The sequence below is a fragment of the Macaca nemestrina genome, chromosome 1 (genome assembly GCF_043159975.1).
Source record: "Macaca nemestrina isolate mMacNem1 chromosome 1, mMacNem.hap1, whole genome shotgun sequence".
Classification (NCBI taxonomy): domain Eukaryota; kingdom Metazoa; phylum Chordata; class Mammalia; order Primates; family Cercopithecidae; genus Macaca; species Macaca nemestrina.
Window position 1 is genome coordinate 191,354,449 of NC_092125.1, and position 26,051 is coordinate 191,380,499.

Sequence of the window (26,051 nt, forward strand, 5' to 3'; positions counted from 1 at the left end):
GACTTGGACTCCTTGGGAGTCCTTTCTCGGCCATTTGACCCGTAGGACTTGTGGATTTTGTGCTTCTTTTTATTTCTTTCTTTCCCTTTTTCAACTTCAGCGATAGACCCAGACGTTAGTCGAGTCACGTCCCACCGCCCTCTGCCATCGAAATGCTGCCAAGTACGCGGGCCCGCGATTGTCACGTGACGCCGGGGTTCAGCGTATCCTCGCCGGGCAACCGTCTTAGAGACCAGCATCTCTGGCTGCAACATGAATGTGATCTATCCACTGGCGGTCCCCAAGGGGCGCAGGCTCTGCTGTGAGGTGTGCGAAGCCCCAGCTGAGCGGGTGTGCGCGGCCTGCACAGTCACTTATTACTGGTAGGCCCTGAAACGTGGCACCTGGGCGCTTTAACTCCCTCCCTCTCTCCCATTCCCGGGTCTGGCTTGGGTACCTTGCGTTAGCCGTGGCCCCTGACTCTGCAAGGGATGCCTCAAAAACAGGGGCTTTAAGACAGGCCCTTAAGACTCCCGTGGCCTCGTCTGCCTCATCTCCCACTTACTCATTCGTCATTCATGTTTTCTGAAGGCCTACTATGTGTTACGCACTATTTTAGGTGCTGAAGTTACTTTGGTAGCTCGGTAGATCAGTTCCTTCAAAGATCTAACATTCTAATGTGGGAGACAAATCAGTAAAGAAACAGGCCAGGCGTGGTGGCTCACGCTTGTAATCCTAGCACTTTGGGAGGCCGAGGCGGGTGGATCACCTGAGGTCAGAAGTTCGAGACCAGCCTGGCCAACGTGGTGAAACCCTGTCTCTACTAAAAACACAAAAATTAGCTGGGAGTGGTGCTGGGCGCCTGTAATCCCAGCTACTCCGGAGGCTAAGGCAGAAGAATCGCTTGAACCCTGGTGGCGGAGTTCGCAGTGAGTGGAGATCGCGCCACTGCACTCCAGCCTGGGCGACGAGAGTGAGACGATAGTGAATGGGGCAGTGTGTGGAAAGCTTTCTCTATGGAGGAAACATTTGAGCTGCGTTTTGAGAGGACAGTCAGAACCTGTTGTGTACAGGAGTAGTGAAGAAGGATAGGGCATTCCCGGCATCCAGGACTGCTAGGGCAAATGGCAAAAGAAGAGAGTTTGCTAACAGCTGAGTGGAGAACATAGTAGTGGAGGGAGCAGTCAGTGATTTTCAAACTGCAGGCCAGGGCCCTTTAGCAGTTTATGAATAAGTCACAACCACCATTTAGAGAAAACAACAACAACAAAGAAGAGCATAGAATGAGTAGAAAGTATCAGGTTAATCCTACCTGAACTGTTTCTTGAAACTTTTGTCTTAGTGTTTTATGTGGGCGTGTGTACAGGGAAAACGTATTTCTTACTATAGGTTGAGTCAAAATTAGCCAGGTGTGGTGGCACACACCTGTAATCCCAGCTACTCGGGAGGCTGAGGCAGGAGAATTGCTTGAACCCGGGAGGCGGAGGTTGCAGTGAGCCAAGATCACTCCATTGCACTCCAGCTTGGGCAACAAGAGTGAAACTCTGTCTCAAAAAAAAAAAAAAAAAAAAAAAAAAAAAAAAGTTGGAATATCATTGTGATAGGTAGTAGAAGTTTAAACCAAGAAGATAAAGGTTAGGGCCAGTCAGTGACATGAGATCAAAGGTTTGGAATTTATCCCCTGGGAAACCATGGATGGTTTTGAGCTGACATGCTCTCATTTGTGTTAACGAAAGAGGATGGGCTGCAGTGTGGAAGATACAGAGGAAGGTAGACACTGCCGGCTGCATAACAGATTAAGAAGCTGTTGCAGTACCTTCTCATACTGGCCTAGGTGTCCTTCCTCAGTGCTCTGAAAGCACTGAGTATGTTCCCTATCCTAACACTTAGAATATGGACTGAAATCATTTATTTATTTCCTTCATTAGGCGTATGCCCCACAAGGGTAGGGATGGCATCTGTGTTTTCATTGCTATCTCCTCTTTGGTGGCTTCATTGCATTTAGAATATAATTCAGAATTTGTAACAGAAAATACAAGGCCCTGGCTATTTCTCTACCTTTACTTCCCACCGCACTCACCCCATTTTTTCTTTGCTGTAGTTATAGAGAACTGAAGTTCTAATTTGCTAAGTCCTTTCTTCCCTCAGTTTCTTTTCCCGGACTGTTCTCTCTGCTAGGAACCTCCCCTTCAACTACAAGCCTTCCTGGCTCTCTTTCATCCTTCAGTTCTCAGTTTAAATGTCGTTTCTTCAAAGAGGTCTAAACCCAGTCTCAACTCGCTGTCATACTTTTCTCACTCACAGTACCACTTTTCTTTGCTTTTTCTGTACTTTTATATTTTTGTGTTTGCTTATCTAATGTCTATGTCTTTTACTAGGCCCAGTGCCCACACATACCAGACACTCAATGAACATCTGTTGAATAAAACTAAATGGATAATAAACCCATTAACTTGGGCAAGGAACACAGGGGGAAAAGATGGTGGGCGTCAGATTTGGTTGTGGGCATAGAGTTTGAGAGGCCTTTGGGTCACCCCTGGAGAGATGACCAGTAAACAGCCGTGAGTAAAACCTGCCACTCAGGCTTGGGAAAGATTCAACCCTTTTGCCTGGTGTGAGCACTGACTTTTTCCTTAAAACACCCCTGTCCTCTTTATCCCTCCAGCCGGAAGTAATTCCTTCTTCCTCTGAACTGACTTTACAGTACTCTGTATCTCTCAGATGACTCATCTCATATTTCCCTTCATTTTAATTGTTGGTGAGTGTGTTATTTCAATTTTGTTATGCTCCATTAATGCTAGATACTACGTTAAATGTGTACAGAGGGACTGTCAAGTATGCTAACTTTTGATCTATGTCTGACCTGTCATTGTATGCCCTGTAGTCTCTAGCAAAGTGTCTTGAAATCGTTGGCATTTGTGCTTTTATTCCTTGGGCCAAAAAATAAAAAATAAAAACATGAAAAAAAGAAAGAAATAGTTGGCACTAATATCTGATGAATGCATGTATGAATTATCATCTTCTATGCCCTTCTATTTTTTTTCTTTTACTTATTTTACTTGCTTTTAATTCTCTTTAAGACCTTCTCCTTTTGTTTTTTTGCTTCCTTTTCTCCAGATTTCTATGTCTGTGTGTCTTGGAGTTTTCAAGATTTTTGATAAAACAAAACTGAGGTCGTTGTTCTGTAGGTTTTGATGGTTGAATGTAAAGCACCTAGTACCCTGCCTGGAACCACATTGGCACACAGTAAATGTTCTTTTTCATCATCCCAAGTTTAAGGAGCAAGAAAGTCAGTTTGAATTTGTGAAAGTTTTTTTCTGTAAAATAATTTTTTTCCTGATTATAAATGCAGTTCATGCTCACTGCAGAAAACCTGAAAATATAAAAAATAAAGAAGAAAAATAATCCATAATCCCACAACCCAGAGATTAATAACCTGAAATTTTGATGAATTTCCTTCTTTTCTCTGAATACATTTATTTTATATATTGTGTGTAATCCTGTGCATATTGCTCTATAGTGGATTACAACCATTCTCAGAGAATAGCACATTTTTATTTACTTAGAGACACAGTAGAACTTTTATTTTTTTATTATTTTTTTGTGACAGAGTCTTGCTCTGTCGCCCAGGCTGCAGCGCAGTGGCACGATCTCAGCTCACTGCAACCTCCAACTCCCAGGTTCAAGCAATTCTCTTGCCTCAGCCTCCCAAGTAGCTGGGATTACAGGGATGCGCCACCATGCCTGGCTAATTTTTTTGTATTTTTAGTAGAGATGGTGTTTCACCATATTGGTCAGGCTGGTCTGGAATTCCTGACCTTGTGATCCGCCCTCCTCGGCCTCCCAAAATGCTGGGATTACAGGACATTAGAACATTTTTAAGAAAGGGTAATTTTGCCGGGCGCGGTGGCTCATGCCTGTAATCTCAGCACTTTGGGAGGCCGAGGCGGGCGGATCACAAGGTCAGGAGATCGAGACCACGGTGAAACCCCGTCTCTATTAAAAAATACAAAAAATTAGCCGGGCGTGGTGGCGGGCGCCTGTAGTCCCAGCTACTCAGGAGGCTGAGGCACGAGAATGGCGTGAACCCGGGAGGCGGAGCTTGCAGTGAGCTGAGATCGCGCCACTGCACTCCAGCCTGGCCACAGAGCGAGACTCCATCTCAAAAAAAAAAAAAAAAAAAACGTAATTTTATGGAAGTACATACTAAAACATTGGTGACAGGTAAAAGAGACTTCAGTATCATAGGTTTGCATGAATTTAAATGTCTTTAGTCAGGGCATATATTCTGTAATTCACTACAAATACTGTTGCTTCCTGTTCTTGAATACCACTTCACCGTTTGTTTTCTCCTCCTGGCCAGTGAAGGCATTTAAGTTTGTGCTCCGTATGTCAAACAAAAGGAAAAATTGTTGCAAAAAATGTTGCAGATTACTAACAAAACAAACAGTGAAGTGGTATTCAATAATAGGAAGCTATAGGATCAGTGGTGAATTGTAGAATGAATGCCCTGCCTAAAGACATACAAATTCAGCTTAAAAAAACATGATAATAGCCAAATAAAACATGTCTGGCTCACAAGCTACTTAATTGTGAGCCCCGATTGAAAGCATTTATCCATTCCTACTTTATCCCTGACCCTGTGTTACGAGTGGGACAGATCAATAAGCAGGGAGCCCGCAAATATATAAATAAAGCTCACTTTGTTTAGAAAGGCAAAATATGTCAGTTGCTCTCAGTGGAACAAAAGTTCAGGCATCTAAGTTAACATTTCCATTGCTTACAAGCCCCACTTGATAAATTCCCTGTGGAACTCAGCTATATCCTGGCTAAGTGCTTTTATTGATCTGTTTATAATAATTCTCTACCTCCCCAAAAACATTTTTAAATGGTTTCTGTTATTTCTTTGGTAGCAGTCACAACTTATAAAGAAAATACTTTAATTGCATTTCTGTTGTCCAAGAAGGTGGCGATATTGTCCAAGAAGGTGCTTGAACATGGCTGTATATTGTCTGTGGCTGCTTTTGTGCTACAACAGCAGAATTGAGTAGTTGCAACAGAGACCCTATAGCTCTCAAACCTAAAATATTTATCTGACCCTTTACAGAAAAACTTTTCTGACCCCTCCTCTAGATTATTGTTACCTGTTTTGAAATACGTATAAATGGAATCAAACAGTTAACTCACATTTAAGTGAAAATGTGTAATAAGCAATAGAAATGCAAAAACTCATAATTGTATGCATCTAACAACAGAGCCTCAAAATACATGAAGCAAAAACAGACAAAATTAGAGAGAAAAATAGACAATTTAATAATAATAGTTGGAGACTTCAATATCCTACCTTCAGTGATGAACAGAACTAGATGAAAGATCCAATATCCCACTCTTAGTAATGAATAGAACAACTAGATAGAAGATCAAATATCCCACTTTCAGTAATGCATAGAACAATTAGACAGATTAGCAAGGAAATATAAGACGAACCATACTATAAACCAACTAGATCTAACGTATCTATGGAACACCATTCAATAACAGCAGAATGCCTATTCTTCTGTAGTGCATATAGAACACTCTTCAGGATAGACCCTATGTTAGACCATAAAGTAAATCTCAATAAATTTATAAGGATTGATTTCATAGAGAGTATGTTCTCCACCTACATGGAATGAAATTAGTAGTCAATAACAGAAGGAAAATTGGTAAATTTACAAATATGTAGAAATAACATACTCTTAACCAATGAGTCACAGAAGAAATTACAAGGGAAGTTAGAAAATGCTTTGAGATAAATGAAAACAAAAACAACATACTAAAACTTAGATGCTGGCAAAGCAGTACTCAGAGGGTACTGTATGAATTTAGTACTCATATGAATTTATACTAATATACATTACATTAAAAAGATCTCAAATCAGTAACCTAGCATTTCATCTTAAGAAACTAGAAAAAGAAGAGCAAATGAAAACATATTTATAAACTCCTTTATGCACAGCCCTGTGTTGGGTATAGACACAAGCTAGCAGAAGAAAGGAAAATTAAAGATTATAGCAGAGATAAAACAGAGAATAAAGAAACTACAGAGAGAATCAATGAGACCAAAAATTGGCTCCTTGAAAAGACCAACAAAATTGACAAACCTTTAGCTAGGTTGACTGGCCTAGAAAAGAAGATTCAGATTACTAAAATCAGAAATGAAAGTGAAGACATTACTACCAACCTTGCAGAAATAAGAGAGATTATAAGAGAACACTATGAGCAATTGCATGCCAGTATCCCTGTGTGACTTCAGAATGTGAATGTGTGCCTGCAGAAACAATATACTCTCCAGTCCCAACACAGTTTATACACCATCAAATAACCACATGAAAAAAAAAAAGAGATTTGAGTCTCAGAAATGGCTTTGAGCTCCCTGCCTGGTTTGTGTTTGGCTTACTTTTCTGGTGTCTAGGGATAGGTCAGTAGGAGGGTTAATGGAATCTTAAGTCATGCCAAATATAAAGATCATGAAGTCTATGTTTCTGTTGTCAGTGGGGTGGTACATCAGAAAGCTGACTGGGACAGCATCCATGAGAAAATATGTCAGCTCTTGATTCCACTGCGCACTTCTATGCCCTTCTACAATTCAGAGGAAGAACGGCAGCATGGCCTGCAGCAGCTGCAGCAGCGGCAGGTAGGGCCTACAGCACTTTGCAAGGTTAAGTCGTAGGTGCGGTGAAGCTGCCCAAGACAAGGGTCGAACTGTGTTGAGATCACTAAATTGTAACTTCACTGAGGGCAGAGACTTTGTTTTATATCTTTTTAAGTCCTCAGTACCATTCAGTCTGTTGTTTTCCACATTTACTAAATACTCACTGTATTAGTCTGCTAGTGTACAACCAAATACCACAAACTGGGTGGCTCAAACAACATACATTTATTTCCTCACAGCTCTGGAGGCTGGGAAGTCCAAGATCAAGGGGTCAGCAGGTTTGGTTTCTTCTGAGGCCTCTCTTCCTGGCTTGCAGATGGCTGCCTTCCTGCGGTATCTTCACGTGGTCCTTTGTGTGCAAGCATCCCTGGTACCTCTTTGTGTGTCCAATTTCCTCTTTTTATAAAGGTACAAGTCAGATTAGATTAGGGCCTACCCTAATGGCCTCATTCTAACTTAATCACCTTTCTACAGGCCCTAGCTCCAATTATAGTCACATTGTGACAGACTGCAGGTTAGGGCTTCAACACATGAATTTTGGCGGGGGACACAGTTGAGCCCATAACATCCACAGATGCCAAGAGCCTGGCCGTGTAATAGGAGGGTTAAGAATGATGTATGGATATACTACTGAATAAATAAAGGAGGTTAGCAAAACTTGCCACTATTATGTATAATGTTGAGTATTACTGAGTATTGAGCATCTCAATCACTCTAAAAAATTAGCGCCTTATTATAAGCCATAAATCCCTAGACATAAGATCCATCCATTTTAGTGTTATGACACTTTGATAGTGGCCTTAAAACAATGCAGAGTTAAAATTTTTTGTGATGTTAGCTAAACAGGATAATTCTGGAAGGGAAAATGAGATGTTTCTCTCAAAATTAACTGAACTATGAAGGCAGAAAGTTTCCGATTATCCTGAGACATGCTAGCTTTGCTAAAGTAAAGTTTTATTAGAACTATAAGAATAATACTCATTTATTCATCTGATAACTCTATATTGAATGTTCATCTATGCCAAGCACTGAACTAAGATGAAAAGACACATGTTCCTGGGCCTTAAGGAACTCATAGTCCAGAGTTTACCTTCTTATATCACTTATGTGGGGCTTCACATCCACTCTAATACAGGGAGGCTCACTATGTGCCCTTAACTGGGTCATTAGGTGTTGGCCTTATCCCTAGGGCCATCTACATCCACCTCTGCCTTTAACTTTAGACTGTCTCAGAAAGTCTGTTTCTCTCTTCCACAGAAGTATTTGATTGAATTCTGCTACACCGTAGCCCAGAAATACCTCTTTGAAGGGAAACATGAAGATGCTGTACCAGCAGCTTTGCATTCCCTTCGCTTCCGCGTGAACCTGTACGGCCTGAGCTCTGTAGAGCTTGTGCCTGCTTACCTGCTGTTGGCCGAGGCCAGCCTTGGTGAGTGAAACCGACTTGAGATCCCTGGATCCCTTAAGTGGTGCTATGTTTGGGTCACACCAATGATCAAAGAGTCACCCTTGACAGTGGCACTAAGACACCTATTGTAGAAGGAGCAGGGTTGCTGTAAAAGTTTAGCATAAGGTAGGGAAGGAGATGTCACAGACTTTTGTCTACAACTGGCAGAAATCCACTCAAGCTGGCCTGCACAAAAAGGAGGAACTTTGTGAGGGTACTGTAGTATCCTACGGGAGCTGAGGCTTCATGAGGGACTAGAATTGGAATGCTGTAAGGAACCAAGGCTGGTGTCTTTCGTTCTCTCTCTTGGGCCTTGTCTCCTGTCTCTACTTCTCTCTGGGTGTCTGCTTTGCTATTTTCCCTCTCTGCAGACCAGATTTGTCTACCCTTTGCTCACTGTAGAAGACAGCTACCCCAAAATGTCAGATGGCGTTTTTCAATTTACATGTTTTCTCGGTTCAAGGTAGGCAGTAGAAACTAATTAGCTTCTGATTTCCAATTACAAATTCGTAGAAGACAGAATTTTGTTGACATAGCTTGAGTGTGGGATCCACCTTTGTTCCCTGGGATCAGAGTCACATAGTTCAGAAATACAGGAACCTACCCCTATAGATGGGAGAGGCAATTCTGAGAGTATGGAGCAGACTTAGCAGACACCCTACGTGGTGGCTACTACAAAAGGAAAACTGGCATTTTGAGAGGAATTGATATTTTGAGCAATGCAGTGTTTTAGGCACTGTGCTACGACTTCATATATTTTAATAGCTACCGTTTAAAAAATGCTTCATACGTTTTAATAGCCACCATTTAAGAAAATACTTTTTTAAAAGTAAAACTGTTAAAATTAAGTACAGTGTAAAGAACTTCTATCCCCTAAGTTCTCTGAGAGTAAGTTGCCTTCCTGGTTCCCTATCATTAGAATACTTCAGTGTCCCCTTAGTAAATGAGATAGATTGTATTGTGGTTAGGAAGGAAAATGTCTTTGTGGGAACCACACAAGGGGACCCTGTCATCTAAGAGACCCTATGCAAGTTTCTCAGATTTTCCCAATAACATCTTTATAGCAAAAGGATACAGTTCAGGATCACACTTTTCATTTTGTTGCCATGTGTTGGCAACAAAACTCTGGAATAGTTTCTTAACCTTTTATTGACTTTTACGACCTTGACACTTTTAAAAGTTACAGGCCAATTGTATAAAACATCTCTTAGTTTGGGTTTGTCTGATATTTCCTAATGATATTTCCTATTTCAGGTTATGGATTTTTGGCAAAAACAGTACAGAGGTGATGCTCTGTTCTCATCCCATTCTATAAATTGGCATGTTTTCATTTTTTTTCATTACTGATGATGTTCATTTTAATTACGCTATTAGGATGGTGTCTGCCAGGCTTCCTCCCTGTAATGTTACTCTTTCCCCCTTCTGTAATTAATAACCTTAATTTTCATCTCTTGGAGAGGTCCTTTGAAACTATATAAATATTCCATTCCTCATCAAATTTTCAGCGTATTTATTTAGTTATTTATATTAGTATTGCCTCTTTATTCAGTGGGCTTAAATCCATTACTATCATTAATTTGATGCTCAAACCGTCCCTGATTTGACCAGTGACAGCTCCCACTCAAGCTGGCTTCTACATCTCCTAGATACAACCCCATTTGTTCTTTGCTTACTTTCCTGCTTTCTGGAACATACCTCTAAAGAGCCCTGATTTCTTTCAGTGGAAAGTGAAATTCAGAAGCCAAAAGCTGTGCACTAGATGTACTCATGCCATTGGGGTGTTACTGCTCCCAGGCCTTCTCAGTGGAGTTAGGGAGTAAGTTTAAATATAATAATGGGTATATGTATACACACATTACATCTGTATTTATTTCTATATGTATATATCTTTTTTTTGGGGTGGGGACCGAGTCTCACTCTGTCACCCAGGCTAGAGTGCAGTGGTGCAATCTGAGCTCACTGCAGCCTCCCCCTCCCTGGTTCAAGCAGTTCTTCTGCCTCAGCCTCCCAAGTAGCTGGGACTACAGGTGCACACCACCATGCCTGGCTAATTTTTGTATTTGTAATAGAGACGGGGTTTCATCATGTTGGCCAGGCTGAGCTTGAACTCCTGGCCTCAAGTGATCCACCTGCCTCAGCTTCCCAAAGTGCCGGGATTACAGGTGTGAGCCACCGTGTCCGGCCTATATCTATATATCTACATCAATATCTGTATGACCACTAGTCTATACTGTTTGATCCAGATCTAATACAGCACCACAGGGTTCAATCTGATTTACTCCCATTCCATAATTGCAACTCTCTTTGCTGACAGCTTTCACTTTCATTAGTTTATTTATATGTTAATCAGTTCCCCTGTATGAACAAATCCCTGCTCTCTAACTCCATCCTTTCCACCTTACAGATACCTTCTCCCCCTCCATGGGCTCTGACTCCCCATTCCAGGCTGCCTCTGCTGTGTGGATCCCTTCTCATTTGTGGGGGTTCCGACCCCCGATACCAGGCTGTTTGCCTGCAGGAATGCCCTGCTCACCCTGCTCAGGTCTGACACCGCATTCCAGACTGTCTTTCCTCCAAACTAATGAGAAAAGCACTGGACAAGAAAATACAGCCCAGGTTCTGTTTATCTGTGACACTGGCTAGCTATGGGATTCTGGAAAACTCACCCTAGCCCAAGTCTCATCATCTCTCATCTAGACCACTGCCTACTAACTGGTCTCCCCACATCTTCTCTGGCCTCCCTCCAATCTTGTTTGCATACAGAAATGTGACCCATCACTCCTCTGAATAAAGATCATATTTCTTTTTTTTTGAGACGGAGTCTCGCTCTGTTGCCCAGGCTGGAGTGCAGTGGCTGGATCTCAGCTCACTGCAAGCTCCGCCTCCCGGGTTTATGCAATTCTCCTGCCTCAGCCTCCCGAGTAGCTGGGACTACAGACGCCTGCCACCTCGCCCGGCTAGTTTTTTGTATTTTTTAGTAGAGACGGTGTTTCACCGTGTTAGCCAGGATGGTCTCGATCTCCTGACCTCGTGATTCGCCCGTCTCGGACTCCCAAAGTGCTGGGATTACAGGCTTGAGCCACCGCGCCCAGCCTAAAGATCATATTTCTAAAGCAACCCATGAGGCTGTGCTTGATCTAGCCCTTAGCAGGTTCTCCCACCTCAATTCTATCACCTTGTCTCTCTTGGATTCTTTTCTCCCTCCTTTCTGGTTACACTGACCAGCCTTCTCTCAGTTCCTCAGAAGCATGATGATTTCTTTGTTCGGAAAGGCTTTTCTGTAGCCACTCTCTCTGCTTCTCCTCCTCTTCCCTTCACCGAATTAACTCCTCATATCTTGCAGGTTTCAGCTCAAGGGTGACTACCGCCTTGTCTAGAAGCTTTCCCAGGGCTCCAGACCAGGTTGGGTCTCCCTTTTTTTTTTTTTTTTTTAAGACAGAGTCCCAGTCTGTTGTACAGGCTGGAGTACAATGGCCTGACTTGCTCACTGTAACCTCTGCCTCCCAGGAGCAAGTGATTCTCCCGCCTCAGCCTCCTGAGTAGCTGGGACTACAGGCACACGCCACCATGCCCAGCTATTTTTTGTATTTTTAGTAGAGATAGGGTTTCACTATGTTGCCCAGGCTGGTCTTGAACTCCTGACTTCAAATGATCCACCCACCTCAGCCTCCCAAAGTGCTGGGATTACAGGTGTGACCCACTGCACCCAGCTGGGTCTCTTTTTTAATATACTCATTTAAAGACCTACTCCTTTCTTCTGAGCACTTACTCCATTAATAATTGTATTCATTGATGAGATTATTTAATTGTCTCCCTGCTCCAGTAGACTGTAAGCTCAGGGAGAACTGGATCTGTGTCTGTTCTTACTCATCACGGATGTCTTCATGCTCAGCCCAGTACTTAGCACAGAGAAGGTACTAAAAAAATAATTTCACAGTACCTGAGACCTGGTGAGCACTGTGTAAGTATGTGTTGAATCTGAGTTCTCTTAACAGGATTATTTTAAGGACGAAATGAGTTCAAGTGTAATGACCATGAAAGTGCTTTGAAGTCTGGAAAGTGCTGTCTAAATGGAAGATTTCACTGTAACTCCACAGCCATTGGTTTAAAACCTTGCTAACCTTTTTGGAAGTCTAAAGAAATCACTTTCCTGTGTGCATGTTTCTTTCCCATCTCAGAGATTCCTTCAGACTGGAGTGGACAGATAACAGATATTCAGCTTTATTTTTCCTTTTTAGTAAAACTTTGAAATTTTAATCAACTAGAAATGACATTTTCAGTAACACTTCAAGGAGGAGCCACCTACTCATCTTCTCCCACTGTTATCAGCGCTTTGGAAGCAGGAGAGCCTGGGTTCAAATATCAGCTCTTTCTTTACTGGCTGGGTGATCGTAGGCACCAAGCTCTTCCTCACTCAGAGCTTTCACATATATCTCCTTCTGCCTGGGATGCTCTTTCCTTTCTCATACATGGCTGGCTTTTGATCGTCCTTCAGGTGTCTGCTTAAACTGGCCAGGTGTGGTGACTCACACCTGTATTTTCAGCACTTCGGGAGGTCAAAATGGGAGGATCTCTTGAGCCCAGGCATTCAAGATCAGCCTGGGCAACGTAGCAAGACCTCATCTCTTAAAAAAAAAAAAAAAAAAAAAAAAAAAGAAATTAGGTGGGCATGGTGGCATGCACTTGTAGTAGTCCCAGCTATTTGGGAGGCTGAGGTGGGAGGATTGCTTGAGCCCAGGAGGTGGAGGCTGCAGTGAGCTAGGATTTTGGTTACTGTGTTCTGTTCATTTCCTTCACGGCACTCATGTTTTGTCTATTTATTGTATGCCTACTTCACTTGATTTTAAGCTTCTTGGAGTCAGGGATCATGTCTCAGTGTGCATTGAGTGTCACGCATTGTGATAATCAGTCAATTAGGTGAATATATGGTTGGTTGAATGAATGAATGAAGTTGCCTCCTCTTTGAATTCCTCATCTGATAATTATTTCACAGGGCTGTTGGCAGACTTAGACCACAGGTGCAAAGGGACTAGCACAATGTCGGGCAAATAACAGGTCTTCAATAAATGCAGATTCCCTTTTCTTCCCCTGGGCACCTCACAGCCACAGCCTTTGACTCAGCTGTGACCGCTGTATGCTGCATTCCTTCACTTTCATCACCAAGTCCTGCAAAATCTTCCCCCATAATATGTCCCAGATCTGCCATTAACCCAGTGTAAGCCTGTGGCCTCACCCTTCAGACAAGTACCACTGGTCTGTAAGTGGCTGTCCTTTCTCAATTCCATGAACTATTAAAATCACCCTAAGGGATAGTATCACTTCCTTTATGTCTTCACCACCTCCACTTCACCCTATGCCTCTCCAGGCAGGCATTGACCATAAGAGGCAGGCCTGAACTTACACACTCACTGGTCACAAGCTTAGTTCTGACTGTAATCTCATGGGCTAGTAGCAGCCCATTCTTCTCACCTTACTGTCTCTCTCTAGCCTCACAGTTTATTCTCCCAAGTATGCCTTTTCCTTTAGGACTGATGCTTGTTTAGCTGCTGATTCAGCTGGGCCTTGGAGTCTTCCTTCTTTGGCATTGCCTTCTTGAGTGAGAACTGGATGTTGAAAATTTTAAATTTCCAATATCTATCAATGCCCTGTACCCTTTTTTTTCCCATCTAAACAATCTTAGTTAAGAGTCATTTGCTTCTTCAAATTTGAGAGGACTTCAGTCTAAACCTCATATTTTATAGACAAAGCCTGGAGGGAAGATGTGACTAGCCATGTTCACATGAGCCAGGATCAGGGACTAGGCCTCGTGCTCCTAATCTAGTAGTTTCCCATTTTAGTTTGCCCTTTGACCTTCCATCAGGTAAAGTTACTTAGTTCTCCTTGTAGACTGCTTCCTCTTCATCTCTTTTCTTTTTATTCAGTGATGTAGGGTTACAACTAGAATAAAAGCATGCTTACATATGAACTAGGCCTGACAGGAAGGACACAGAGGAGAAGAGGGTTGGCTTATGAGGGGTTCGTGTCCTTATCTCCTGACCCTTCATTGGTGTGGTTTCTGCTGCAGCAGCTGTCACACCAATGCTTCACCCGCAGAGCACACCTCCTGCCCTGCAGCATGCTGACGTAGTGGCTTTCTGTTCAGTTCCGACACATTTCCCTAGGAGCCAAGCAGGTAGGCAGGCCTCTGTATGTGTCAAGATGATAGGTAATAAACAAAAAGCTTTAGGTGTCAAGAGTATCTGAATATTAGCAATAAAGGTGGCTTTCCTTTCTCTTACCTTCCACATTACTTAGTAACCGTGTGTTGTCCATTCTACTTCCTTTCTCTTTTGGATTGCCTCCTACTTCGTTCACTGTCTTGTTTCAGGCTCTTAAGCGTGCTTGCCCAAACTGTTTCAGACATCTTCCAGTGAATCTTCTACCTTTATTCCTCCCTTCTGATCCCTCCTCCACATTGGTTCCAGAGGAACTTTCTAAATTTAAATCCGATTCTCTCGCCCTTTTTGAAAATCCTCTAGTTTTTATCCACATGCATCAAGTTCCTTGGCATAACTCACTAAGCCCTCCATGACTTGCCCCCTGCCTACCACCGTAGCCTCATTTTCTGCCACTCTGTCCTTCACAATTTGTGCTCCAGCATCACAGGCCAATACAGTTGGCCCTCCATATTTGCAGTTTCTGCATCTGCCCATTCAAGCAACCATGGATCAAAAGTATTTTTAAAAATAACACAATGATTAAAAATGATACAAATAAAAACAATACATGATGTTACTTGTGGGCTTATAAACAAAAAAAGAAAAAATTTAAACTTAAAAAAGACAAATGATATAGTAGAACAACTATTTACATAGCATTTACATTGTATTAGGTATTGTAAGTAATTTAGAGATGATTTAAAGTATGAGGAATGATGTGCATAGGTTATGTGCAAATACTGCACTACTTTATATTAGAGCCTTGAGCATCCTTATATTTAGGTATCTGATGGGGGTTCTGGAACCAAATCCCTGCAGCTATGACTCTGTATAGTTCTATGAACATAACATATTATTTCATATTTCTGTGACATTGCACATGCTGTTACTTCTGCCTGGGATGCTCTCCCTGCCTTATCTACCTGGAAAACTTCTTTTCATCCTCAAAACCCAGCTCAGACTCTGCTTCAGTGTCACTCTCATCTCATCTGTAGAATTAAACATTTCCTATCCTCTGACACTTCCAAAGCTTGTGTTTCTACTGCAATTATACTATATTGTAAATATATTTGTTTTCATGTTGCACGTTGAATCCCCATCACTCAACACAAGGCCTGGCACATAAAGGGTATTAAATATGCATATATATATTTCACAATTGAGATATAATTCACATATCATAAAATTCACTCTTTTAAAGAACAATTCAGGCCAGACGCAGTGTCTCACACCTATGTTCCCAGCACTTTGGGAGGTCAAGGCGGGTGGATCACCTGATGTCAGGGGTTTGAGACCAGCCTGGCAAACATGGTGAAACGCTGTCTCTACTAAAAATACAAAAATTAGCCTGGCGTGGTGGCGCATGCCTGCAGTCCCAGCTACTTGGGAGGCTGAGGCATAAGAATCACTTGAACCCTAGAGGCAGAGGTTGTAGTGAGCCGAGATCGTGCCACTACACTCCGGTCTGGGTAACAAAGTGAGACTCTGTCAATAAATAAATAAATTAAATAAATAAATAGACAATCCAGTGGTTTTAGCACATTCTGTAGGTTGTGCAACAGTCACCATGATCTAATTCCACAACATTTTCATCACTCCTGAAAGAAATCCTGCAATTGTCAGCAGTTACTCCCTCTTAGTGCCTCCCTTGCATTGGACCCCCTGTGGTTGCTTGGCCACCACTAGTCTACTTTCCGTCTCTATGGATTTGCCTGTTCTGGACATTTCGTATAAATGGAATCACATAATATGTGGCCTTTGGTGTCTGGTTTCTTTCACTTAGTGTAGTGTTTTCAAAGTTCACCCACATTATAGCAGGCATCACTACTTCATTCCTTCTTATGACTAATATTCCACTCATGGAGATGGAGATGGAGATGGAGATGCCTCCTTTTGTTCATCCACTCATCAGCTGATGGACATTTACATTGTTTCTGGGTTTTTTTTGACTCTTCCAAATAAGCTGCTATGAACATTCCTGTGAGAGTTTTTGTGTGTCAATAAATACTTGAGTCAATGAATACATGAGTGAATGGGTAATGACTCATATTTCCTCTTGTGTTCTTTGACCCGGATATGAATTATAACCTTCTTTTCTGCTTTTGGGCAGGTCTGGGCCGAATCGTTCAGGCTGAAGAATATCTATTCCAAGCCCAGTGGACAGTCCTCAAATCAACTGACTGTAGTAATGCCACCCACTCTTTACTGCATCGGAACCTGGGACTTCTCTATATAGCTAAGAAAAACTATGAAGAAGCCCGTTATCATCTGGCCAATGATGTAAACAAGCTAAGTTATAACACCTGGATATTTCCAAAATCTAAATTATAACACCTGTGTATTTCCAAAGTCTGTTTTATTTTTTTTTAAACTGTGCATTTCTCTAAAACTTTCTGTTTACAACTGATTATTCGGTGGAATGTTAGCCATAACACAATTCTAATAACCTGAGATCAAGCATTTCTACTTCCTAGCTATTCAACCTTGGCCAGGTCACATATTCCTGAAGTTTCAGTTGCCCTGAAGAGTAAAGGGAGGCAAAACAGCACACTCGTTAAGAGAAGGGATTTGCTGGCCGGGCATGGTGGCTCATGCCTGTAATCCCAGCACTTTGGGAGGCCAAGGTGGGCAGATCACCAGAGGTCGGGAATTTGAGATCAGCCTGACTAACATGGTGAAACCCCGTCTCTGCTGAATATACAAAATTCTCTGGGTGTGGAGGCATGTGCCTGTAATTCCAGCTACTCGGGAGGCTGAGGCAGGAGAATTGCTTGAACCTGGGAGGCAAAAGTTGCAGTGAGCCGGGATTGCACTCAGTCTCCAAAAAAAAAAAAACAACAAAAATTAGCCAGGTGTGGTGGTGTGTGCCTGTAGTCCCTGCTGCTTGGGAGGCTGAGGTGGTATGTGCCTGTAGTCCCAGCTGCTCGGGAGGCTGAGGCAGAAGAATCGCTTGAACCTGGGAGACGAGGTTGCGTTGAGCCAAGATCACACCACTGCACCCCAACCTGGGCAACAGAGGGAGACTCTGTCTTAAAAAAAAAAAAAAAGAATTAGCACAACCTCAGATTCCGTAGCCTAGCTTTTTAAACACACACACACACACACACACACACATACACACACACCCCTTTATTGATATATACCATAAAATTCACCCATTTTATGTGTACAATTAAATTATTTTTAGCAAATTTACAGAGTAGTGCAACCATCAGCGCAATCAAGTTTCAGAACATTTCCATTACCCCAAAGAGATCCCATGTATCCATTTGCAGTCATTTCCCATTCCTGCTCCAGCCCCAGGCAACCACTTCCTGGTTCTACAGATTTGCCTTCTCAGGACAGTTCGAACAGACAGAATCATGAGTGGTCCTTTGCCTCTGACCTCTCTCACCTAGCATGATTATTTTGAGATTCATCCATGTCGTTGCATATATCAATAGTTCATTCCTCTTATTGCTGATTAGAATTCCATTCCTAAATATACTACAGTTTGTCTGTCCATTCATCAGTTGATGGATGTTTTGGTTGTTTCTATGTTTTGTGTATTTTAAATAATGCTGATATAAACATTTATGTACAAGTCTGTGTGGACATTCGTTTCCATTTCCCTTGGGTAGGTACTTAGAAGAGGAATTGCTGGGTCATGTAGTAACTCTATGTTTAATTTTTTTAGGAACTACCAAACTGTTTCCACAGAGGCTGCACCCTTTTACATTCCCACTGGCAATGTGTGAGGGTTTCATTTTCTCCATATCCTTCCCAACACTTTTTATTTTCTGCATTTGATTCTAGCCATCCTAGATGCAGTGATATCTCATTATGGCTTTGTTTTGCATCTACCTAATTACTAACTATGTTAGCATCTATTCATGTGCTTATTTTTCATCTGAATATCTTTTTGGAGAAATGTCAATTCAGATCTTTTGCCCATTTTTAAATTGGAATGTTGTAACAGTTTTTTATATGTATTCTAGATACAAGTCCTTTATCAGATATATGATTTGCAAAAAGAACTCAAGCACTCTCCTTCTTCCTCCTGCTGTAGATTTATTTTGCCAGTTGTGCATTTGGAACAGAGGACATTAGGACTTCAGGAGGCTACTTCCACCTGGCTAATATATTCTATGACCTTAAAAAGTTGGACCTGGCAGACACATTGTACACCAAGGTGAGCTGGGGAATGTGGGAGTTGAGCCTTCACTCTTAGGCTTGGTGTCTTACAACTTGTATTAGACTATTCACGAAAAACATACCATTCATGAGAAAGAGAGGCACAAAGAGATGAAGTGGCTTGCAAGATTATATAGCCTGATACATGATATACTCCATTTTCTTTCTTCCCGTGTCCGCACTACCAAAATAGACTAACCCTTAACATCCATAGGGTGATTAATGAATAATGAAGGATAGGTCAGTAAGAGCCAAACCCTTCAAATAGACTGTTATATGCTGTGTCATACCCATAGCAGCAAGCTAATGTGGGTATATTGAAGTGTGCATTAGAGAAGAAGAGGTTTCCAAGGGAAATCTATTGCTACAAGATCCTGTCAAGGGATCCAAGAACATGAGAAATTTCCGTATTTACATAGAAAAGATTTCATATTGTTTCGAATATATTAAAATGTCATTTGTATCCACATAGTAACACCTCGCTTAGCAGGCAATCATTTGTGTAATAAATGTGTAATACAAACTTTCTGCTGATTGTTGATTCATGTTTTAGACCTGCTTCTGAAAAAGAGGCATTTTGCTGTAGCTTAAAAGCTTTAGAATCAGATAGACCAGGGATTAAATTCTGGCTATGCCACTTAACAGTTCTTACCAGAAGTCATGTGTGATCTGAACTTCTCTGAGCCTCAGTTTATTTACATGTAAAATGGGAAGAATAAGAATAAGAATATTCTTAATATTAATAATAAGAATATTACATTGGGATGTTATGAGGATGTGAAGGTTTCGTGTTGTATGTGCTGCACAAAAGATAAGACCCCACTAGGGCTACCCCAAGATGAGCTGCCACAGGCCGTTTGCATCACTTGTCACACTTACCTTGGTCAGGCCTGTTTGGGCTCCTAGGGCTCCCTCTGCCTCCAGGTACAGTACAAGAGAGAACCTCCAGGTTGTCCAGAAGCCGGGCCAAATGCGCTATTCTCCTCACCTGCCTGGTCCGAAGGCTGAGATCTGGCCTGCTTTTTGTATTACCTTCTCTTTTCCCAACAGGTCTCTGAGATCTGGCACGCATATTTGAACAATCACTATCAAGTCCTCTCACAGGCTCACACCCAACAAGTGGATTTACTGGGCAAACTATTTGAGAATGACACTGGCTTGGGTAAGTGGCAGTTTTCCCTGAAGGCAGAGCAGTGACTTCATCTCACCCAATACACAGACCTCGTCCCTAAGAGGGAAAGCAGCTGTCCCTGTCATGAAGCACACCATTGCCACCTTCCCCATGTTGCTGATGGAGAAAACTGAGACACGGGGATCAAAGAGATTTTACCAGTGTTGGGAAGAATTCAGATCCCTGTCATCACACATAGCCATTCGGGGGTTACTAAGGGACAGATTTAGAGGAAAAAAAGACCCCATCAAAACCCCCTGTGACTTCTGCAGAGCATCCATTTCTTATGTTATCCCTCCAGGGCAGCAGTCCCAATCTTTCTGGCACCAGGGACCTGTTTCATGGAAGACAAGTTTTCCATGGACTGGGGGGTAGGGGAGGAATGGTTTCAGGAGAATTCAAGTGCATTACATTTATTGTGCACTATGTTTTTATTATTATTAATGTATTGTAATATATAATGAAATAATTATACCTTGCATCATAATGTAGAATCAGTGGGAGCCCTGAGCTTGTTTTCCTACAACTAGATGGTCCCATCTGGGAGTGATGGGTGACAGTGACAGATCATCAGGCATTAGGTTATCATACGGAGTGCACGACCTAGATCCTTTGCATGCACAGTTCACACTAGGGTTCGCGCTCCTGAGAGAATCTGATGCTGCCGCTGAACTGACAGGAGGTGGAGCTCAGATGGTAATGCAAGCAATGGGGAGTGGCTGTAAATACAGATGAAGCTTTGCTCACCCCCACCACCCCTGCTCACCTCCTGCTGCGCAGCCCGATTCCTAACAGGCCACAAAACAGTACTGGTCCATGGCCTGGGGATTGGGGACTCTTGCTCCAGGACACGTAAGCCAAAGTAGACTCTACACAGAAGTTGCATTGCTGATTTCTTCTGGTGCCTTAGCTTCATGCTTTACTGAACAGTGAGCTGCTCAGTGGCAGGGCCCAACTGGATTAGACTGTATTCCCCAGCGCAGCAAGGGGCTAAATGTTGAATAGTACCATACAGCATCATGCTGTCAGAGACAAAAGACACAGAAGATCCAGTTTCTGCTCAAAAGAGACATACAGTGCAGTTAGAATCTATAGGCAGTAACAAAAGAACATTCCTGTGAGTACAAATTATATTACAAGATGAGTCCCAGAATGAAGAGGTGAGGACAGCTGGGTGGTGTTGAAGAAGGAAGACTCTTTGGAGGAGAGGTTTTGAGCTAAAGTTTAAAAAATTAATAACTGTATTGAATTTTCTCGAATTATGTAAATAGTTCATGTTACAGCTGAAAACTTGGAAATCATAGATATCCAAAGATAGCCAACCTTAACATGATGGTGTATATCCTTTTCATCTTTTTCTCTAAGCTTAGTACTTGTATAAGTGCTTTTAAGTGCATGTAGTAACTTCTCAGTAAATGATGACTAAAGTAGGACCAAAAACTACTGGGGAAAATAGTAAACAGACTCTCAGAGGGAAGCATGAAGGTTGTTGCTTATGCATCTTTGGCCTAGACGAGAAGAGTTAAGCTGCTACAGCTGCAAGAAGTCCCTTCCCCCAGTTCTTTCCTCTCAGCTGTAGAGTGGAAGCTAAATTGGACCCAAGGAATCTGCCTGTGACAAATTCTCTGTGTTTGCAAGCCCAAGAGATCTAGAGTTCAGGACTCCGAAAGAGAGAAACCTTAGCAACTTTGGGACCTGTGGGAGTGAGCATATTTTTAGGCTACTCTGATGATGACATGCTAAGCAAAGCTGGAAAGTGGACTGAAACTCCTGCTTCCACGCACGTGGAGGGAGTCCTCTAGGTAAAAAACTTGCTGTAATTGGTGCTATTTCCACCAGTGCCCCTGGGAAGGCTTCAGCAGACCAGGCCCTTTAACAGCTGAGTGTTTTTGATGAGGGCAGACTCAGTTGCCAAGAGCCTGTTTTTTCTTTCTTCCGCTTCCAACGCAGATGAAGCCCAAGAAGCAGAAGCCATTCGCATCCTGACTTCAATATTGAACATTCGAGAATCTACATCTGACAAAGCCCCTCAAAAAACTATCTTTGTTTTGAAGATCCTGGTCATGCTTTACTACCTGATGATGAATTCTTCAAAGGCAAGTTTCCCTAAAAAAGCAACACATCTAAAATGAAGGTAGAAATTCATCTAGTTGAACTCATTTGTGTTTTGCCCAATTCCAATAGCTTTTGCCCTCAGGGCAAGCCCTCACTCCAAGGACGTTCAGATGCTCACGTTTCTCCTGTGTTGAGTCCAGCCTGCATAACGGAAGCTGGATTGTCTTCTTCCCCCGAGGGTTCCCAGGCTTGCATAGACAAAGGGAGTCTGGGGCAGTGCTGGGAAGCCTGCGGGGCAGGAGGGCTCTGGGGAGGCTCGGAGGGATGAAGTAGCAGCTCTAACTCCACTGGGTTACTGAGTTCCCCGTTGCTACGGGGATTCAGACAGAAATGCATTGCCATGAAATGATTCAAAAAGTAACTGTTTTTGAGTACTTTTACATACTAGTTGTTGGCCTAAACCCTTTACTTAATTATCATACTTAATACTTACACCAACATTGGTAAGGTAGGTATTTTATTATCTCTACTTTACAAACAAGGAAACTGAGGCACTGAGAGGGTCAATTCTTTGCCCAATGTCTTAAAGACAGTAAGTGGCGTATCTCAGGTTTATTGATTTATTGTTTGATTATCTCATTCATTCAAACATTTATTGAAAACCTACCATTTGCAAAGCACTATTCTTGGGACTGGGGATACAGTGGTGATCCATACGTTTCTTATCTCCATGGCACTGGTGTTTTTTGGAGGAGTGGAAATAAACATATGTATGTCTAATATAATTTCAGATAGTAGGAACTGCTATAAAGAAAACTAGGCCAGGCACAGTGTCTCATGCCTGTAATCCCAGTACTTCTGGAGGCCAAGCCAGGATGATTGCTTATGTCCAGGAGTTCAAGACCAGCCTGGGCAACATAGTGAGACTCACTCTCTACTAAAAATTAAAAAAAAAAAAAATCAGCCGGGCATAGAGGTGTGCACCTGTAGTCCCAGCTACCTGGGAGGCTGAGATGAGAGAATTACTTGAGCCCAGGAGATTGAGGCTGCAGTGAGCCGTGCTTGTGCCACTGCACTCCAGCCTGGATGACAGAGCAGGATCCTGTCTCAAAAAAAAAAAAAATTAGAAGAAGAAAAAGCAGTAGGCAGGGGAGAGAGAGGAGGCTGGTTGGAGGGAGGCCTTTTTGTGTGGGTGACATGGGAAAATTTAAGACTCCTTTCCTCCCTCCTCCCTGTCTTCTTTTGTTACTTCAGCTAACTTTTACTAAGCACCTGCAGTATACCAGGCCTGGAGGAGCTCACAGGTTATAATAGAGTGTGAGAGTGAAGCCCAGAGCACTGTAGGAGCACAGAGGAAAGGCACTAACCCTCTCTGGGATAGGAGTAGGAATGGGTGAGAAATAGGAAAATATTTCCACTGAACTTTCAAATTTACATTGGACAAAACCTCTTTTCTACAGTGCAATGTCCAGTTTTCCACTGTATACTCAAGGAAGTCATTACCCCAGGGTGTGTTAGATCTACAAGAGGCCTTAGACAAAAGGCACACATCTATCTATCCATCAAGACTGGCACCTCACTTCCTTCAAGCCGTCACTTGACTCAGCTGTTTTCTTTTCAGTGAAGCGTTCCCTGCTCTCCCTGTCTAAAACTGCAACCCCCCACTACTACCTCTAATGCTTCCTATCCCCTTTCATGCTTTGTTTTTTTCCTTAGCATTTATCCCTATTTAAGAGACTATCATGTTTTACTTAATTGTCTTCTTTATTGTCTTTCTCCTCTACTTCACTGTAAGTTCCATGAGAATAGGAATTTCTGCCTATACTCACAGGACCTGGAACATAGCAACCATTCAATAACTATTTATAGGAAGGAAGGAAGGAAGAAAGAAAGAGAAGAAGGGAGGAAGAAAGAAGAGCTTCTTACCAAGTCAAAACTCTGGGCCACATGGCCCCCAGGACCACCCCAGGGTGGTAATTTACTTGTGGCACCTGTCACCTCTATGCCTTCCAGTGATGGCCTCTAGGGCCTGAGTAAAGTCCTACAAAGATCTCACTTTGTTAAGAAGGTATACTTAGTTTGTGCTTAGTTTGTCAAGTCAGGTGGGATTTTTTTCTGGTGCCCTGCTTCCCCGCCCAGTGCACATGTGGCTAGCTGTAAGGGCCCAGTGTGTTTACAGGTTTATCAACAAGAGCGCAGTGGGTGGTGTGAAAAGGTGATGAGTTCTCTCTCATGTTTCTGGAGTTGAGCACAGATGGGGCTTCCCAGTGTTATGCTTTCCTGTGATGACTTCCTTTTGTCACTACAATTCTATTTCAGGCACAGGAATATGGCATGAGGGCCCTCAGTCTAGCCAAAGAACAACAGCTTGATGTCCATGAGCAAAGCGCCATTCAAGAGTTATTAAGTCTCATTTCAACTGAAGACCGTCGCATTACTTAGTGACCCATGAGCTCTGCATCAAGGGTTATTCCAGGAGCTACGGAACATCTAATATATTCCAGCCCTGCACAACTGCTTTGAGGTACCGTAGATGGCTGAAGTTTCCACCCTCTTCCCCTGGGATTACACACATAGCTGTTATTTTTTTCTTACACAGCATATTGTGGGAATATAAAGCTTTAGGCACAGAAATCAGTAAAAACTGTGTTTGTCATGACCTTTGTACTTGATTTATCATGACTTTGTATGAATAATATGTAGTCAGATCACTAATATGGTATTTGTAATTAAACTACAAATAGTTTGTCATTTTCCCAGAAGTCTCCCAATGATGCATGTCTCATACACTTTTGCTAAAGGAAGGGTAAAGGAGGGGGTAGGGAATAAAGCTATATTGGAGCAAAGTTTCTCTATTCTTAATTCTATGCTGGAATTAATTTAGTGTTAATCTGAGGTAGATTGTGATAAAGTACCCATTATAATTCCTAGAGCAATCACTAAGAAAATAACTCTAAATATAGTTAAAAATCAACAAAGGGATTACTATGGTATGCTAGAAAATATCCACTTAAAGAAAAGAAGGTGGCATAGACGAACAAAAAGGACATGAGACACATGGAAAGCAAATAGCAAAACGCAGGCATAAGTTAGACATAAGGTCTTTCTGTGCCAGAGGAGGCCCCTGGGCCTGTCAAGGAGCTTCAGTATGGATTGACTAAGACGTCATTCCAGGGTGGTATCTTTCTTATCTCAGACAATAATTGGAAGCAGACGTGGGCCATCTATACAGTCTAGGGGAGAGGCACTCTGAAAGATCCCCTGTGATGGAGAGGACAGAGGGTGAGCGTAGGACTCAGATATGCCTGAGCTCAAATTCCAGCCCTCTCACATCATTGCTTTGTGACCTTGATCTCCCCATAGCCTCATCCATTACTATTGTAAAATGGCCCAGATGTGGCCACAGCTGTATCAGCTCATCCCATCTTGATGACTCTGGTAATTTAGCATATCCTTTTTTTTCTCCCTTAGTTCCTTTCCAGACTTGCCAAGCAGCATTTTGCTTCGTGAGTAGATCTGCACCCAGGGAGAAGATATGCAGGTCAAGAACCTGTCAGAGAGTTTTATGTTCCTCACTGTAAATTAATTCACTCAGACACATATAATAAAAATAAGTCAGATGGGTCACCCTGTCCCTTCACGTAAAATCAGCTGGAACCCCGCCCCCCCACCCTTCCATACTTCTGGGCATTCTTATGCTTCTCCAAGATGGCTATGAAGTCCCAGGGGCTTACTTGTCTTTCAGCCATCTCTTGATCTAATTTTCAGCCTCAGATGAATTCTCATTCTCCAGTCAACATTGTGTAGCACTTTATTCTTCTCTTTAAGGACAGAGCCCCTTCTTCTTAGCTCTTAACGCATAACCCCAAATATGAGTCAGCTCTTTCAAATAGACTCTTAATGAAGACTGGAGGGGTAAGGAGGAGGATCAACAACTCTTCAGCAGACAATTTAAAAGAAAATATTAGAACTTACCTCTTCTAAAAACATTCTAAAAAGTCAATTTTATTAGACTTTCACTCTATTCTTTATTCCTTGGCCTCTTTCTGCCTTCTCACTCCTGTCTTATCTATTCTCCTGAATTCCTGTTCATTAACCCTTCTGCATTGAATTAATTTATAAAGTTATTGTTTAAATTTATTGTTTCTTTTTTAAAATTTTTATTTATTATTATTTTTTTGAGATGGAGTCTCACTGTATCACCTAGGCTGGAGTGCAGGGGCGCAATCTCCACTCATTGCAAGCTCCGCCTCCCGGGTTCACGCCGTTCTCCTGCCTCAGCCTCCCGAGTAGCTGGGACTACAGGCGCCCGCCACCTTGCCCAGCTAATTTTTT

General features: G+C 42.3%; 1 protein-coding gene across 5 annotated transcripts; it reads left to right on the top strand.

The window, feature by feature from the left end:
- On the top strand, positions 1 to 25,816 carry LOC105494846 (zinc finger MYND-type containing 12). 5 transcript variants are annotated; one of them, XM_011763737.2, is made up of 10 exons: positions 216 to 362; positions 2,645 to 2,737; positions 6,514 to 6,655; positions 6,913 to 7,043; positions 7,931 to 8,102; positions 16,428 to 16,597; positions 18,366 to 18,488; positions 19,541 to 19,652; positions 21,612 to 21,757; positions 24,036 to 25,167. In XM_011763737.2, exons 3-10 carry the CDS (start codon positions 6,562 to 6,564, stop codon positions 24,156 to 24,158), a joined length of 1,071 nt encoding a protein of 356 aa, XP_011762039.2. In that variant the 5' UTR covers positions 216 to 362; positions 2,645 to 2,737; positions 6,514 to 6,561; the 3' UTR covers positions 24,159 to 25,167. The 5 variants fall into 5 exon arrangements, 4 of the variants coding, with proteins under 4 accessions (XP_011762039.2, XP_011762038.2, XP_070951027.1 ...); XR_011622216.1 differs by lacking the exons at positions 2,645 to 2,737; positions 6,913 to 7,043 and adding an exon at positions 25,188 to 25,816 and having other exon boundaries at positions 1 to 362; positions 24,036 to 24,240; XM_011763736.3 differs by lacking the exon at positions 2,645 to 2,737.
- Positions 25,817 to 26,051: the final 235 nt, after the last annotated feature.